We start from the raw sequence: 15,565 nt of genomic DNA, 5'->3' as shown, positions 1-15,565 counted from the left end.
ATGAAGGAAAGTGGGCACATGCAGAAACTTAGCAATGGGATGTATGAGGAGGGAAACTCATATACCTGAGGTAACTCAGAACTCTGGACTATAGGCCCGATGTCAGGGATGCCTTTAAAGAACTGTGTGTACCACATTGTCCTTGTCAAAGAAAAAAATTGATATTATCTGTACTCTCCATTTTGGGAACACATCTGCCAGAAGCAACATTTACTAATTTAACATGATTCTAAAATCCAAGCTTTTCTAGCTTAAAGAGAGATTTCCAACACCAGCCCCATTCCTTTGGATACATTTTTCTACTCCATGACATTTTGAAGTAACATTTACAGGAATCATGAAGCAGGAAAAGGTTATAATATGTTAAAATACAGATTTGGATTAACATTCTAAGACTCACTATTGGATCTCTTCCTTGACCATGAAAGAGCTTCCGTGTGGTGGTGAGTATCTCAGTCCTTGAATAAATCAGGTGGATCATGGTGCCAGTCATTTCAGGTAGGCAGGGAAGAATGATGTTATCTGGACAAGAGCTGAGTTTAGTTTCCACCACTGATCCATTTCCTGGGGTATTAGCTTTTGTCCTATCCACTTTCCTGAAGGGAAAAGTTTAGAAAGTGTATCAGGATGGAGCAAATAAGTATTTCTAAATCATTTTAGAGAAACTAAAACTGAGACTTCCCCACCCTCTTCTGAAGCTCTCTGCTCTCCTTCTGAATGAAGTTACTTCTTTCCTGCTCCTGAGCTGTTGAAGTAGTTATGCTCTTCTAGCTTAAACAGTCTTAAACCTGAGATTTTGCCCAGTTTCCTGTCTTCTCCTTTGATTAGGCACTGAGGAAATGTGACTCTTTTAGTGAAAAGCAGTTTCCATTAATTCTGGGATCTGCAAGGTGTTCAGTTTTCTACAGGCTTGGGAATGGGGTGGGGTATATTTCCTCCTCTCAAGTCATAGTAAAGGGTAATAAAGGAAGTATTTTAGAGGCTATAAGAAAGCGTAACAGGATGCTATTTTTGCCAATCAGCTCTGAACATCAAAGCTTCTAAAAAGATCAGCTCCCTCCATCAACTACAGAGACTTAGCATTCACTTGTTATCAACTGAACTCGTTTCCTGTGAGATCTTCCATTCTGTGGGCTTCAGTCACCTTCTCTCAGCTTCTCTTTATCTGGCTTCTGGGTTCTTTCTTCCTTTGTCCAGGGGTGGGGAACCCGCAGCATCGAGGTCCATGTGATCCTCTAGGTCCTCAAGTGTGGCCCTTTGACTGAATCCAAACTTCACAGAACAAATCCCCTTAATAAAAGGATGAACTGAGTCCTCTCAGTGGGCTGAACTTATCATATTTCTCCTAATGCCTCTTTATATATAGTGACCAATCTCTAACTTAGGTTGAGAAATTTCAAACCCACTTTTCTGTCACAAATGGTAGAAATAGTTCATATGCCATTTTCCCATACTCCTTAAATTGTTATTAGATTTAGAGTTTCTCAGCAAATAACTACAAGTCCTGAAAACTTATAATCATATTATTCTGGGAAACAATGCTCCATAGACATTTTTATCCTCAGTCAATATTTTTGCCTCTGACATGTTTTCCCGCAGGTCTTCTCAGTACTTGTATCCAAGGTCATGTTTTCTCCCAGGTTCTCAGAACTGTAGCTGGATTTCCTCAAGTAGTTTTTCTCTTTTTCTCACAGAATGTTCATTTTCTGCCCCTTTAAGGAAGTGAAAGTCCACATAAGAAAGGGGCAGTACCTTACAGTTGTCTCCCATGTTAGAATGTAAACTCCTTGAGGACAGGAGCTGTTTTTGCTTCTTTGTAGCCCCAGCATTTAGCACAATTCTTGTCATCTCTGTGCATTTGAGTAAACACTTAAATGTTTATTGACTGCTACTGGGGGCAAAAAGGGGCAGGGAGAAGATGCGCTAACAGGTAGAAGGAATCAAGAAAGATCTCATTTAGAAAGTCCAATTTCTACTTATTCTTGAAGGTACCTAGGGATTCTAAAATGTCAGACTGAGGAGGGAAGACCTTCTAGATGTGAGCAACAGCAGTGCAGAAGGTGATGAGAAACAGCAGGAAGAAGGTTAAGTTCTGATGACTACCATTGTGATATTTCTTTCATCAGTCTTCTTATTTCTTTCCTCACTACCGTCACCCTAGTTCATGTTACCTTGGGTCCTTGTTACCACTTTCCTGAAGTTTGGGGTTTTTTGTTGTATTCTTTTTTTCATTTTACCATGTAATCTCATTGGTCTAGTGAACTCTGGAGAGAAAACTTCCTCTACTCATCCAGATCTGCACCTGCTCTATAATTTAGGGTCTTACAGAGTTGCCTCAAACACTGAGACATTAAAGGACTTGTGTGGGATCGCACAGCTGGTATGTATAAAAGGGATGACTTGAATCTAGGTTTTCTCCAAACACTACCCCCATGCTACCTCTTTCTCCACCCTTCCATCATGATTATACCTTTGTCACATTTCTCTCCTGAATGCATTTATCTAGCCATATCACTCTACTCAAAACTCTTAAATGTATCCTTATTCTCCACCAAGTCAAGTTCAAAATCATTTGTCTGTCATTTAAGGACCTATACTACACGAGACATTCACCTTTTCAGCTTTATCTCATACCATATCTCCACCAAATACCCTATGTTTCTGTTCAGTTGGACTACTCATTGTCCTCTATAAATACTCTTTGGGAGCCATCCCCAGTTATCCTGATCTGTATCTTGCCACTGGACCCAGGTGGCTCCTGAGGAGAAAGTGAGGGTGGTGACTTTGCACAGCCCTCCCTCACTAAAATCCAATTCACTTGCAAGTCCCAGCATCACCACCCTACTATCACAGTCACAACAACAACAATAAGTACACTTTATTCCCTTGCTTCTTATCATTACTTACACAATTTCTGTGACTAAAGTGCCTTTCCACCTTTCTGGATCTGCAGAATTTCTCCTCATACTTTAAAACCCAGTTCAGATGCAGCCTCCTTCAGGATATCTTTCCCATCTCCTAGTTAGTTCTGATCTCTCTTCTCTCCTACCTCCATCAACTTGGACCACACATAGAACCTTGCTTGAACTTCTACAACACTTTTATCATGTGTGATGTTTTAGGATGGCCATTTAAATATGGGTATTAGGCATATAGTGTCCTACACACTCTAGGTGGTTAATAAATGTACATTGAATTAATTTAGTGGGTTTTTTTGTAAAAGGAAAAAACAAAGAGGGGAGGGTAGAAGTATAGAAAATTTCAAAAATAAGATGATCACCTATATTAGCGTGGGGGGGTGAGTTAATATTCACCTTATTTATTCAAGCTTTCCTCAATTCCCTAGCACACTTTTCAAAAGAATCTATTCCAAACTTCTATTTTCTACCTACCTTATCCTTAGCAGACACCTTCAAAAAGATGTGAGTGCCCCACCACCCTTCCTTTCCACCCCTGTGTATCATCTATATAATCATCTCATCCATTACTCTGGAATCAAAAGAAGTCACAGCCTTCCAAAGCTAATCTCTCTACCTTTGCCCACGATATCTTCCTCTCCCATCTCTTCTGGTAATTTGTTCGTTCAATTATCTCTTCTCCTTCTACATGTTTCATTTTCCCTTTTCTCCATTAGCTCTTTGCCCAACATCTAAAAATATACTGCAATCATATATATAATATATGTGTGTATGTGTGTGTGTGTGTGTGTATGTATGTCACTGATGATATATAAAAAATATTATGTCACTGGTGCTTTTAGCTACTTGCCTCTACCCTTTCTTTGTCAAATGTCCTGAACAAGGAATCTCTAATAATTGCTTTCAGTTCCTTATAGCTCATTCTTTTGTTAAACATTATTTTTAAATTAAAGTTTTATTTTTAATTAATAGAAATCTATTTTTTGTGCCTCAGTTCAACTAGGTGGTGCAGTAGAGTGCCAGGACTGGAATCAGGAAGACTTATTTTCCTGAGTTCAAATCTAGCCTCAGACACTTACTAGCTGTGTGACCCCAGGCAAGTCAGGTAACCCTGTATGCCTCAGTTTCCTTATCTGTAAAATGAGCTGAAGAAGGAAATGGCAAACCTTTCCAGAATCTTTACCGAGAAAACCACAAAGAGTTTCACAAAGAATTGGGTATGACTGAAACAACTGAACAACAAATTTTTCTCTCCTTCCCACTCGTACCCTGTTGGGGGAATAAAATCAAAATATGAAAAAAAAAATCCCTGCACCAAATATGCACAGTCAAGAAAAACATGCTAAAAAAACCCCAAAATTGTCTCATTTTGTACCTGGATCCATCATTCCTCTCAGTCAGGAAGTGGATAGCATGTTTCATCATTACTCCTCTGAAATCAAGAACAATCATTGTGTTGATCATAGTTCTTACAGTTTTCAAAGCTGTTTGTCTTTTCAGTATTGTTATCGTATAATTTATTCTTACTTTTGCTAATTCACTTTTCATTCGTTTATAAAAGTCCACAAAAGTTTTTTTTAATAAATTTTTTTGGGGGAAGACTTGCCCAGGGTCACATAGCTAGTAAGCATCTGAGGCTAGATTCGAACTCAGGTCCTCTTGATTTCAGGGCCAGTGTTCTATCCATTGTGCCACCTAGCTACCCCTGTTTTTTTTTTAAATAATATCAATGCTATAATATAAATTACTCTTCTAGTTCCGCCTGCTTCATACTGGATCAGTTCATACATGTCTTTCCATGCCTCCTTGATATCATCTGTGTCTTCATTTCTTTCAGTACCATAGTGTTCCATCATAGTTTTACACATATAAGATATCTTTGGGATATAGACCAAGCAGTGGTATCACTGGGTCAACAGACATGTGCTGTTGAGCAACATTTTCTGTGTAATTCCAAATAGCTTTCCAAAATAGTTGTACCTACTGACAAGTATATCAATAATGCATCAACGTGCCTGTGTTCCCACAGGCCCTTCAACGTTTGTCATTTTTCTTTTCTGTCATCTCTGTCAGTCTGATAAATGTGAAGCAGAACCTCAGAATCGCTTTATTTGCATTTCTCTAATTGTTTGTGATTTGGAGCATTTTTTTAATATGTCCATAGACGGCTTTAGTTTCTTCTCCTGACAGCTGCCTGTTCATATCTTAGACCATCAATCAATTGGGAAATAGCTCTTATTTCTTTAAATTTGCATCAGTTCCTCATATGTCTTGGAAATTAGACAATTATTTGAAAATTTTGCTGCAAAGATTTTTCCTAATTGTTTCCCTTTTAATTTTAGCTTTATTGGATTTGTTTAGCCAAAGCATTTTAGTTTTACATGATCAAATTAATCTATTTTATCTTCTGTGTTCCATTCAGTTCCTTGGTTGATCATGAATCCCACCCTTGCCATATTTCTCTATTTTTTAAAAAGATGTGTCTTTTTTATATCTAAGTCACCTATCCATTTGGAGCTTATCTCAGTATCTGGTGTGAGGTGTTAATTTAAGTCTAATTTCTTCTACACTACAGTATAGAATTTTTATCAAGTAATGAGTCCTTAATCCCAGTAGTAGAAGTCTATGTGTTTATCAAACACAAAACTACTAGATTCGTTTGCTTTTGGCTATTGGCTGTTCTCCTGATCAATCTAGTTAAAATGTATAATCTTCATGATTCTTTTTTCAGCCTCTCTGTTAATGTATTATTTTTAAATGTTACATCAAGTGCATTAAGGCCACTGATCTGTAGTTTCCTATTTCTGTCTTGAATCTCCCTGTTTAGAATGAAGTTATTTAGTCTCCAGATTGCTTTTAATGCTTTTTCAATGCCCTATTTTAATACAATTTTATTTTACTGTGATCTGTAAATGATGTATATGTTTTTTCTGTGTTTTTCTGCATTTATGAGGTTTTTATACTCTGAGACATGATCAATTTTTGTAAAGGCGGCACGCACAGCTGAAAAAAACGTGTATACTTCTTTCTATCCCCATTCAACAATTATTAGAGATCTATCATATCTCATTTTTCTAGATTTCTATTCAGATATGGAAGGAATATGAGGAACAGTGATAACTTAAACTTCACTTTCATCTAAACTGATCCGAAGAAGATAAAACACACACATGCCACTAAAGTGATTTTCCTAAAACTTAGATCCAATCACTCAATAAACGCTGGTGGCTTCCTACTGCCTCCAGGAGCAAATACAAAATGCTCTTTCTTGGCATTCAAAGCCCTTCATAACCTAGCCCCCTCCTACCTTTCCAGTCTTTTTACACCTTACTCCTTAGCACTCTTTGATCCAGTGATGCTGGCCTCATTGCAGCTCCATAAACAAGACAATTCATCTCTTGGCTACAGATATTCTCTCTGGCTGATCCCAGCACCTGGAATGTTCTCCCTCCCTCACTCCGGCTACTGACTTCCCTGGATTCCTTTAAGTCCCAACTAAAATCCCACCTTCTACAGGAAGCCTTCCCCAACGTTTCTTAAATCCAGTGCCTTCCCTCTGTTAATTATTTCCTATTTATCCTGAATACAGCTCTCTTGTATATATTTGTGTGTTTTATTACCCATTTAGACTGTAAGCTCCTTGAAGGTAGGGACTGTCTTTTGTCTATTTTTGTATTGTCAGTATTTAGCATAGCACCTGGCATATAGTAGGCACTTAATAAATGTGTATTGATTGATTGATATACGCACATAAAGAGTTTAGTGTCAGGATACATTCAACTCCACAGAGATAGAGACAAAAACAAGAAGAGGAGAAAGGGGAGTATAAGAGTGAGGGTAAAGTCAGGGACAGATTAGTCATAAATGAAACAAACCCTAAAGTTAAAGAGAGAGTGGAAAGGAGAAAGTTTTTTAAAAGTGTAAGAACCTGTAATAAAGAGGGAGTGAGCAATACAGAGAAGGAGAAGTATAAGAATAGAATAAAAGGAAAAAACACAATTAAGCACATCCAAGTCCTATTTTTTTCTTCCCATTTTTTTTCCCCTGAACACATCTATTCCAGTAGTGCCACTTCCTAAACATGGCCTTTTCCAGCCTCTGTGCCAGACCCCTCGTAGCTTTGCCTTCCTTTAGGACCCAGCTCCAAATAACATAGTGAAAGAAGCCTGTTGCAGTGGAAAGGGCACTGAACTTGGGCTTGGACTAGAGGACCCCTAAAGTCCTTGTTGTTGTTGTTTCCGTTGTCTGACTTTTTGTGACGCCTTTGGGATTTTCTTGGCAAAGACACTGGAGTGGTTTGCCATTTTCTTTACAGGATCATTTTACAGATGAGGAAACTGAGGCAAACAAGGTTAAGTGACTTACCCAGGGTCAAGCTAGTAAGTGTCAGAGGCCACATTTGAACGCAGGTCTTCCTGACTCCAGGCCACGCACTCTATCCACTGCACCACCTAGCTACCCCTAAAGTCCCTTACAGTTCTAAATCTGTGATCCTTTGATTTCCATGATAACTGTCATCATCATCCTATTTGAGTGATCTCTCTTCCAGATATCTTGCATAGTACTTTGCATCTCTCTCTCCCTCCCCCCCACTCTTTTTTTCTCTCTCTTCTTTTTACATTGGACCTTTCCTTATTATTATTTATATAATTATCTTAACTCCTATACTTTAAGTTCAGTGAAAGTAAGGAATATGACATTGACCTTGGTATGACATATATGACTTTGAACAAAAGTAGTAGGTGCTTAATAAAGGTATGTTTAAAGGTATGTTGAATGAATTATTCTACCTGGAATTGTATTGTGATAGCCCTTGAATCCCTGGCTAAGGAATTTGTGTTTTATGTGGCAGGGAAGGACAGAGGGGAGAATTAAAGTTTTGTTTTGTTTTAAACAAGGAACTAACATGATCAAAGAAGTATTTTCAAAAGATTAGACACTGGGGGCCGAGGTGTTAGCTATGAGACAAATGTAGGAATCCAGCAAATGATATTTGAACTAGAGTGCTTGCAGTCAGAGTGAAAAAGAGGGATAGATGTGAGATGTTATAAAGAATGAATTTGCATGACTTGGTGATTGGTAGAGCCTGGAAGTCAAGACAGTATAGCCTGTCCTTAATAAGCTCCTTCAGAGCTTCACAAAGAGAAGGCACTGAACCTTATAAACTTACACTACTGACATTTTGATTTCTGAAGTAAATGTGTGTCTTTCCAAACATGCTGGGAGAATCAATAGATATATACTCCCCCTTCTATGAGCCTTGCAAGTATTTGCATCTGTCCATATATAGGGAATAGAGAATAATCTATTGCTCAATTATCTTCCTCTTTTTTTCACTGCTTAAATATTTTAATTAAATGCTTTTGATGTTGTGAAAAGAAAAAAAGCAATAAAGGCAAGAATGAAGAAGTGTTCAAGGTTTCAAAATTGAGTAACTGAAAGAGAAATTAGTGTGGGAAGATAGCTTACGGTGAAATGATCCATTTTAGACATATTGAGTTGAATGTTACAGTGATGATGTTGTTTAGAAGACAGTTTGACAAGCAAGGCATTTGGGGGAGGGGTTAGTACCGAAGATACATATAACATTGATGTCAGATCATAGAAGTGACAACTGAGACTAAATTTAAAAAAAAAAAAAGCAAAAGATCAAGGAGAAAACCTTGGGAAACATAGAGTAAGTGGGTAGGCAGGGGGAAGGGAAGCTTCCAAAGGAGGAAGAATAATTCAAGATATAGGAGAAAACCCAGGATTGTGTAAGCACCATGGAAGGCACAAGAAAAAATGTCAAGATAAGGGTGGTTAAGTGTCAAATGATGCAGAGGTCCAAGGGGAAAAAACAAACTGGGAGTGTAGAGGGGAATGGTGCAGATTTGTCAATAATATGCTTGCTTTCCAAAGAACAGCTTCAACAGAACATTTGAAACAAAGGAAGTTTATAAGAGGTTATAGAATATGTGGGTGGTGAGGAACAGAGTTTGGAGATACAGGTTAGGAACTTAAAATTTTAAATAATATAATTATATAGTACTTTAAGGTTCACAAAGATGCAAAGAAACAAACTCTGAAATTGTTCATGTTTAAAACAACAATAAAAAAAACTGTCCATGAGGCAAATGAAATAGTTATCAAGATACAACATGACTTAACATTAAGAAATTACCTTTCAATTCACCTCTTTTCTCAAAGATCCTAACCATTCCTGTCTGCTCAACTGAAAACCCCACATACATGGCCAAATCACCCACAAATAACTTCAGAAATAAATGAATATATAAAGTGACCTTCAGACCTCTGGTCCTTCTGCTTTGTCAGTCATGGTGGCAGAGATATTGAGAGGGGGAAAAGGACTCCCTGGGCCCAAGAGCTACACAAAAAACCTATGAAAATACTGAGGAAACTATGAAAGTTAACTTCCTTGTGCTCTATGGAAGAGATCCTATAACATCATAACAGCACAAGCACTTGGCAGACCATAGGAGTGGTAGTGAAAGTGTATCTATGACAGCATTTCTTTTCCCTTGCTAATTTGTTCTACAGAGGCTGGGGGTGAGCAAGATTCTGTGGTGAAACCAAGATATGTGATTTTTAATCGATCAACAAGGATTTAAGTTGTCTGTTATATGCCACTAGGTGCTGGAATTCTGGCAATGTATTTATTATAACCAGATTTCGTTATATCAAAATAATTTGGAAGGCCCAAAGACTTTGCTATAAAGGAAAAGCTGAATTTTATTAAACATTGCAATGGGTAACAAATATACAGGGTAACATCACCTTTTCCCAAGAATTTTAGAACCGTGTATGCTTTCAATATAGTCCTTTTACACCTGGAGAGATCAAATTAGTTCTAGAACAAAGTTTTCCAGCTACCTCGTAGGTAAACTTTTACTTCCAAAAGTCCTTTCTTCTTAAAACCTAGGAGTCTCCTCCCTTCCACCACAATTCTTCCTGGTTCTCAGTTCCTGTCAATCTGATATCTTTATACCATTGCTCAATAGATTTTGGTTTGGAAAAACAGTATTCTAGAGAATTTTTCCAATCTGCAAGTCTAGTAGACTGGCATCTAGTGATGTCAAATTGCTAAAACTTTTCTATTTCAGAGCTCGCTTGAAGAGCCACATTTATGAATAATTTTTCATTTTTTGCATTTTTACTTACTATATACTTTAACAATTATAATCCAGACCAAATATTTTCTATCAAAACTCTTCCAGAAACTATTTTACTCAACCAATCAATATTTCTGACAAATAAAAGAGAACTCAAATATGTATTAAATTTCAAAGACATTTATTTTCATTGCAAAGTACAACCTCATTGTCATCTTTACATGCTCCACTTATGCAAATTGTCTCTTCAAACAAGAAGCTCAACAACAAATGGTACTTAGGTTTAAAAAAAAAAGCATTTTCTATCTTGGACAAATTCAAATTATCAACTAAAAAGTTTTAAAATCAGTACTTTTGTTGGTTTTTGAGAGAACAGATATGTGGTGGTGTTCATGCCTATAGTTTAGAAGAGAAAGCTAATATCTTTACCAAGGGGGAAAAAAATCAACAAACTGCTCTTCCCCTCCTCTCATAAGGTATTTGAACTCAGGAATAAAGGAACTAGATTTAATTTTTTAAAAAGTTTCACTGCTGGACATGGTTTTAAAAATTCCAAAACATGAGAGGCATCATTTCCCTTAACAATAATGACATATCTGACTAACTTAAAATATGTCTAGAAAAAATTGATTGAAATGCAATTATACTAAATACTAAAGTGAACACAGAAATTCTGAAAATTAAAATGAGTGATGTAAAAGTTGAATCCAGGCCAAATAAGTGTATAAACAAGAAACAGGTCTATTAAACAAATCATTCTTTCTTCATTCATTTTGCATTTAATTTGTTTCTCCATATTTATCTCTGGCTTTCCATCCAAGCAACCTTAGGTGCTAATCTTTTTGATGACAAATGTACTCCCACAAGAGGTCCTAAGAAATCTTCCACAACAGGATTAAAAGGTAAAAAAAGTTACACCTCTCAACCAACTGGCAACCAATTACACACACTCCATCAAAATAAGCCTGATCCAGAGTTTTTGCCATAGGCAAAAGCCTCCTTTTAAAATTAATGCACAGCATTAAGAGAAGGAAAAAGTGTGTTGATAGGAATTAAAATAGGATGCCCCATCACAGCAAGCAATGAGAAGGAAAGGGAAATGGAAAGCCACAAAATGAGAACTTCATTTTCTTGGACGGTTGGAATTGTGCATCTTAGAATGCCCTCTTTACTGCATCTTTACTGTATTGTGGCTAATTGATAAAATCTAAATATTAATAGTTGTATTATAAATTATACTGAGCAGAGAATTGGCCATAATGAAACATTCCACGGGCAGGCATAATGGAGGAAAGGAAAGAGTAGGGACTAGAAGCCATGAGACATGAATTCCAGTATGGCTCTGCCACTAACCAGTTCCTTGACTTTGAGAAATCCCCTGACTTTCCTCTGGCTCTGTCTCCTTACCTACACCACAATAGGGGATGTTTATACTGAGAATATAAACTTTTAAAAGGAAAATAAAATGGCATTATCTAAAAGTTTCATAGATAGGTACAGATAAAGCAATCTAAAACCAACGCTGCTGACTTGAAAAAAAATATAAAAATATGGTTGCAAACAGGAAAAATTTTCTGGCTAAAAATCCCACTGGAAGAATCTATGCTCATAAACTTAGAAAAATGAATTCCTAAGATATTAAGCAAAAATGTACAATAAATTAATGAAGAGCCTGTTTATCTTCACTTTTATGTACACACAGGAAGAAATATGTGTTTAAAAAAATTAAATTCTTTTTCAGTTAGTGGAATCTCATGTACCAAAGAATTATTATGAAAAATAGAATTGCATTTTCACAAATATTAATCATTTCATTCAATCAAAAATACGTCATTGTGCATTATACCAGAAAATAGTACATTGGGAAGCGTGGTTGTGACACAAAAGTTTGGGACTCTTTGGCGAATTTTGTTGTCTGATAGCTATAATTACATGGTTATTCCCAATCACTGCTTAATGGTGCTTTGAGTTGTGGATATAATGCCTTCTTCTTTAATATGCTTCAGTATTGGTCCATAGATCTCCTTTTTAAAGGGCCCAATCAAGCCTTTTGCTTAATTTCATCTGAAAGAAAAAAAAATAAATGTGTAATTAATATTTGGGGAACAAAGGGAAGAACCTATATATATATATATAAAGAAAGCACTCTTCTGCTAAAACTCCAAGTTGATGAACTATTGAATGCCTGATAATTAAAGAGTTGTTTCAATATTGCTCAGTAAATTCCACAGTGGCAAACTAAATACTGGGACCTTCAGGTGACTAATTTCAGGCAATAGGAACTTTGGCTAGACCTATATCTATGTGACTGGGCAGAGCAGTCGTAGGTCAAACAGTCAGCAACTGACAGGATCACTCACTCTCTGATCAATCAAAATTACTCCGTAAGATGATCTATACAGAAAAGGGAACAAGGGAGGGAGGGAAACGAGCATTTTTATTAAGCACCTACTATGTGTTAGGCACTGTGCTAATGACGTAGTCAGCCTGGTTATTTTGAGCACTTTCAGAATGCCCTTCAGTGACTCCATAGCTGGGAGGAAAAACAATCAATTTTACTTTATTTTAGCTAAGCTTAATAACTTCTTTGTTATTCCCGATTACTTCTTTACCAAATTCAGTTAGCAGTCACCTACACAATTAGCATGACCCTGTAGAGTACTTGCTGGTGTGTTGCTTTATAATTCCTTCTAGAGTTTGACATCTGAAGACCTTATGGGGAGATGAGGAACATATCCTCAATTTCTTAGGTATCCAGCTGGAGAATTTGCATAGTATGTGGTCTAGTGGGATGAACACAGAACATAGAGTCAGAAGACCTGTGTTCTGTTCTGATATTACCTAGCTATATATCCACAGGCAAATAACTCAACCTTTTGAAAGCTCAGTTTTCTTATCTATAAAAAAAAACAACAAACCAATCAGATAAATAATAAGCTTATAAAGAAAACACTTTACAAACATTAAAGAATTATATATGTCAGTTATTGTTTTATAGTAGATATTCGATTCATGATTGCTTAACTAATTGAATGATCTTGTATGAGGTAGGGTGAAAAGAGAATGAAATCTTTTGGTTTTTTAAAATATTTTTATTGATATCTTTTGTTTTTACACCACCTACCATATTCTCTTCTCTCCCCTCCAAAATCAAAACAAATGAAAATATGCATTACAACAAAGAATAAAAGGGAGAGGAATGGTTCAGCAAACTAACCAGTATGATGAAAGGAAAGGAAATATTAATGTCTACTGCTATGGTTTTTTAATCACTAACCCCCAGAGTTGGTAAAGCAGGTAACTACTACAAAAGTTATTTAATAGTGTATAATTCTTGGTTCCTCTGAAACTCCTCAACGATTTGAATGTGTAATTTTGGTGTTTTACTTGGGAAATAATGGACAGGTGCCCAGCAAATAAGTAGCAGAAGGTAATTGAAAAAAAGAAAAGAAAAAGAAAAGAAGCATGTCACATCTGATTCAAGCATACAATGAATACTGCTTACCATTCAGGATCATTTTGGCAGCCATGGCTGCTGGCAAACCGACAGTCTTGGCCATGGCTGAAAATCCATCGACCTCACCATATACCACAAGATCAACAGTTTTGTGTTCTAAGTGACCAGAAGGATGCCGTATTCCAAAATTGTTTCTCATTACAATCATATCTCTTTCTCCAGGACCTTAAAAGCAAAAGAAAATCCCATTCAAATCTTCTGTACCTTTCATTTCACAACTTAACTTTGGCATTTTTCTAAGGGATTCAGTGGGTAATTTGCCTTTTGCCCCTTTGGCTTTCCTTATCTTTTAGATACTTTCTACCTCAACAAATATTATAAAAATATAAATTATAAATTATAAAAGTATTTCTCTTTTACCCCAATAAGAAAGCAAAAACTCTCTGAACTGAAAACTAATCTTCCATCCATTTGATTTTATCCAGAGGAGACAATCAGTCCAATGTCAGAACAGCATAGCCACAGATTCAAGTACGCTTTCATTATGTACCCTTTTGGTCGTCTCCCTAACACGTATGTTGAATTAATGATCTTCTGTTTTAAATTCTTATCCCCAACCACAAAATTACTTGTATTTGCTTTATATATTCTTCATATTTATGTATCAGTGTACATATTACGTTTCCCTCTACCTCATTAGTATATAAGCTTAAGGATGTGGAATGCTTCATTTTTAATTTTTTACTCTCAGCACTTAGCATAATGACTGACATTTAACAGGAGCCTAATAAATACTTGTCATTGCTGAATAAATGGAAATTTCAGAGTCAGTGAAACTCTTTTCTAAAAAAAAGTCTCACCCAAGTCAATAATCTTCCCTACAATACCTCTGACAAATACCCATCCATCTCCACTATTGTCCTATATCTCCTCTCCCCTTTGTGGCTAAACTCTTTGAAAAGGCTCTCTACAAGAGGTAAAAGTTATCAGTTCCATATCACAACTTTCCCCATCGCAGTTTTGATATATCACAGGTCAGCATAAGAAATTAAATGGGAATTTGGGGGGAGTTTTGCCAACATGCAAAGGCCAGCAGATGCCATAGAGCCTATGACCAAATACTTAACCCAAATTTTAAAATAAGGTACTGTAAACACCCCATAAAAGAAAAAGAAAAAAATATCAGATTTCTTCTTTGGTACAAAAGGGAGGCCAAAAAATTTTACATGGATTTTCAGTTTTGGGGGGTGCTGCACCCTTAATCCCCCTGATGTGGAAGAGATAACTGTATTTCTCCTTTCTCTCCTCTTACTGACTTCTTAACCCCTTACAATCCAACATCCAATCTCATCATTCCACTGAAACTGCTTTCTCCAAAATTATCAATGATCTCTTAATTGCCAAATTCAATAGCCTTTTAACCGTTCTCATTGTTGATCATCTTCTCTTCTCTATTGGTTTTCAGAACAGTACTCTCTCCTGGTTCTTCTCCTATTGCTCCTTCTCAGTCTCCTTTGCTGGGTCTTCATCCAGATAACACCCCTCTAACCATAAGTGTCCCATAGGGCTCTGTCCTGGGTCCTCTTCTCTTTTTCCTCTATACTTCTTCACTTGCTGATCTCATCAGCTCCCATGGATTTCTTTACCATTTCTATGCTGATAATTCTCAAATCTACTGATTCTGCCCCAATCTCTCTGTTGACCTCCAGTCTCACATCTCCAACTGTCTTTCAGACATCTTGAACTAGATGTCCAGTAAACATCTTAAACTCAACATGTCCAAAACTGAACTCATTATCTTTCCCCCTAAACCTTCTTCTTCCTTCTCCCCCTTCTCCTCTTCTTCCTTCTCCTCCTCCTTCTCCTCCTCCCTTTCCTATAATTGTCAAGGGCAATACCATCCTCCCATTCCCTCAGGCTCACAAACTAGATGTTATCCTCAACTCCTCACTATCTTTCACCCCATCCCCATATCCAATCTTTTACCAAGACCTGTTGATTTCACCTATACAACATCTCTTGAATACACCCCCTTCTCTTTTCTGATACTGCCACCACCCTGATGCAAGCCCTCATCA

The 15,565-nt window shown here is 36.8% G+C and overlaps 1 protein-coding gene across 1 annotated transcript in view; it reads right to left on the bottom strand.

Moving 5' to 3' along the window:
* Positions 1-11,978: 11,978 nt before the first annotated feature.
* The window catches only part of AASS (aminoadipate-semialdehyde synthase), a 67,508-nt gene continuing 63,921 nt past the window's right edge, over positions 11,979-15,565 (bottom strand). Inside the window, exons 23-24 of the mRNA XM_020966361.2 lie at positions 13,536-13,712; positions 11,979-12,094 (exon numbers count right to left, since the gene is read on the bottom strand). Of these exons, the coding sequence (XP_020822020.1) occupies positions 12,072-12,094; positions 13,536-13,712 (200 nt within the window). The 3' untranslated portion in view covers positions 11,979-12,071. The remainder of the gene's footprint in view (positions 12,095-13,535; positions 13,713-15,565) is intronic.

This window comes from Phascolarctos cinereus, unplaced genomic scaffold (assembly GCF_003287225.1).
Source record: "Phascolarctos cinereus isolate Bilbo 61053 unplaced genomic scaffold, phaCin_HiC Scaffold_1;HRSCAF=81, whole genome shotgun sequence".
Taxonomy (NCBI): domain Eukaryota; kingdom Metazoa; phylum Chordata; class Mammalia; order Diprotodontia; family Phascolarctidae; genus Phascolarctos; species Phascolarctos cinereus.
The sequence above is the reverse complement of the archived record's forward strand: the minus strand, read 5'-3'. Positions and strand labels throughout refer to the sequence as shown.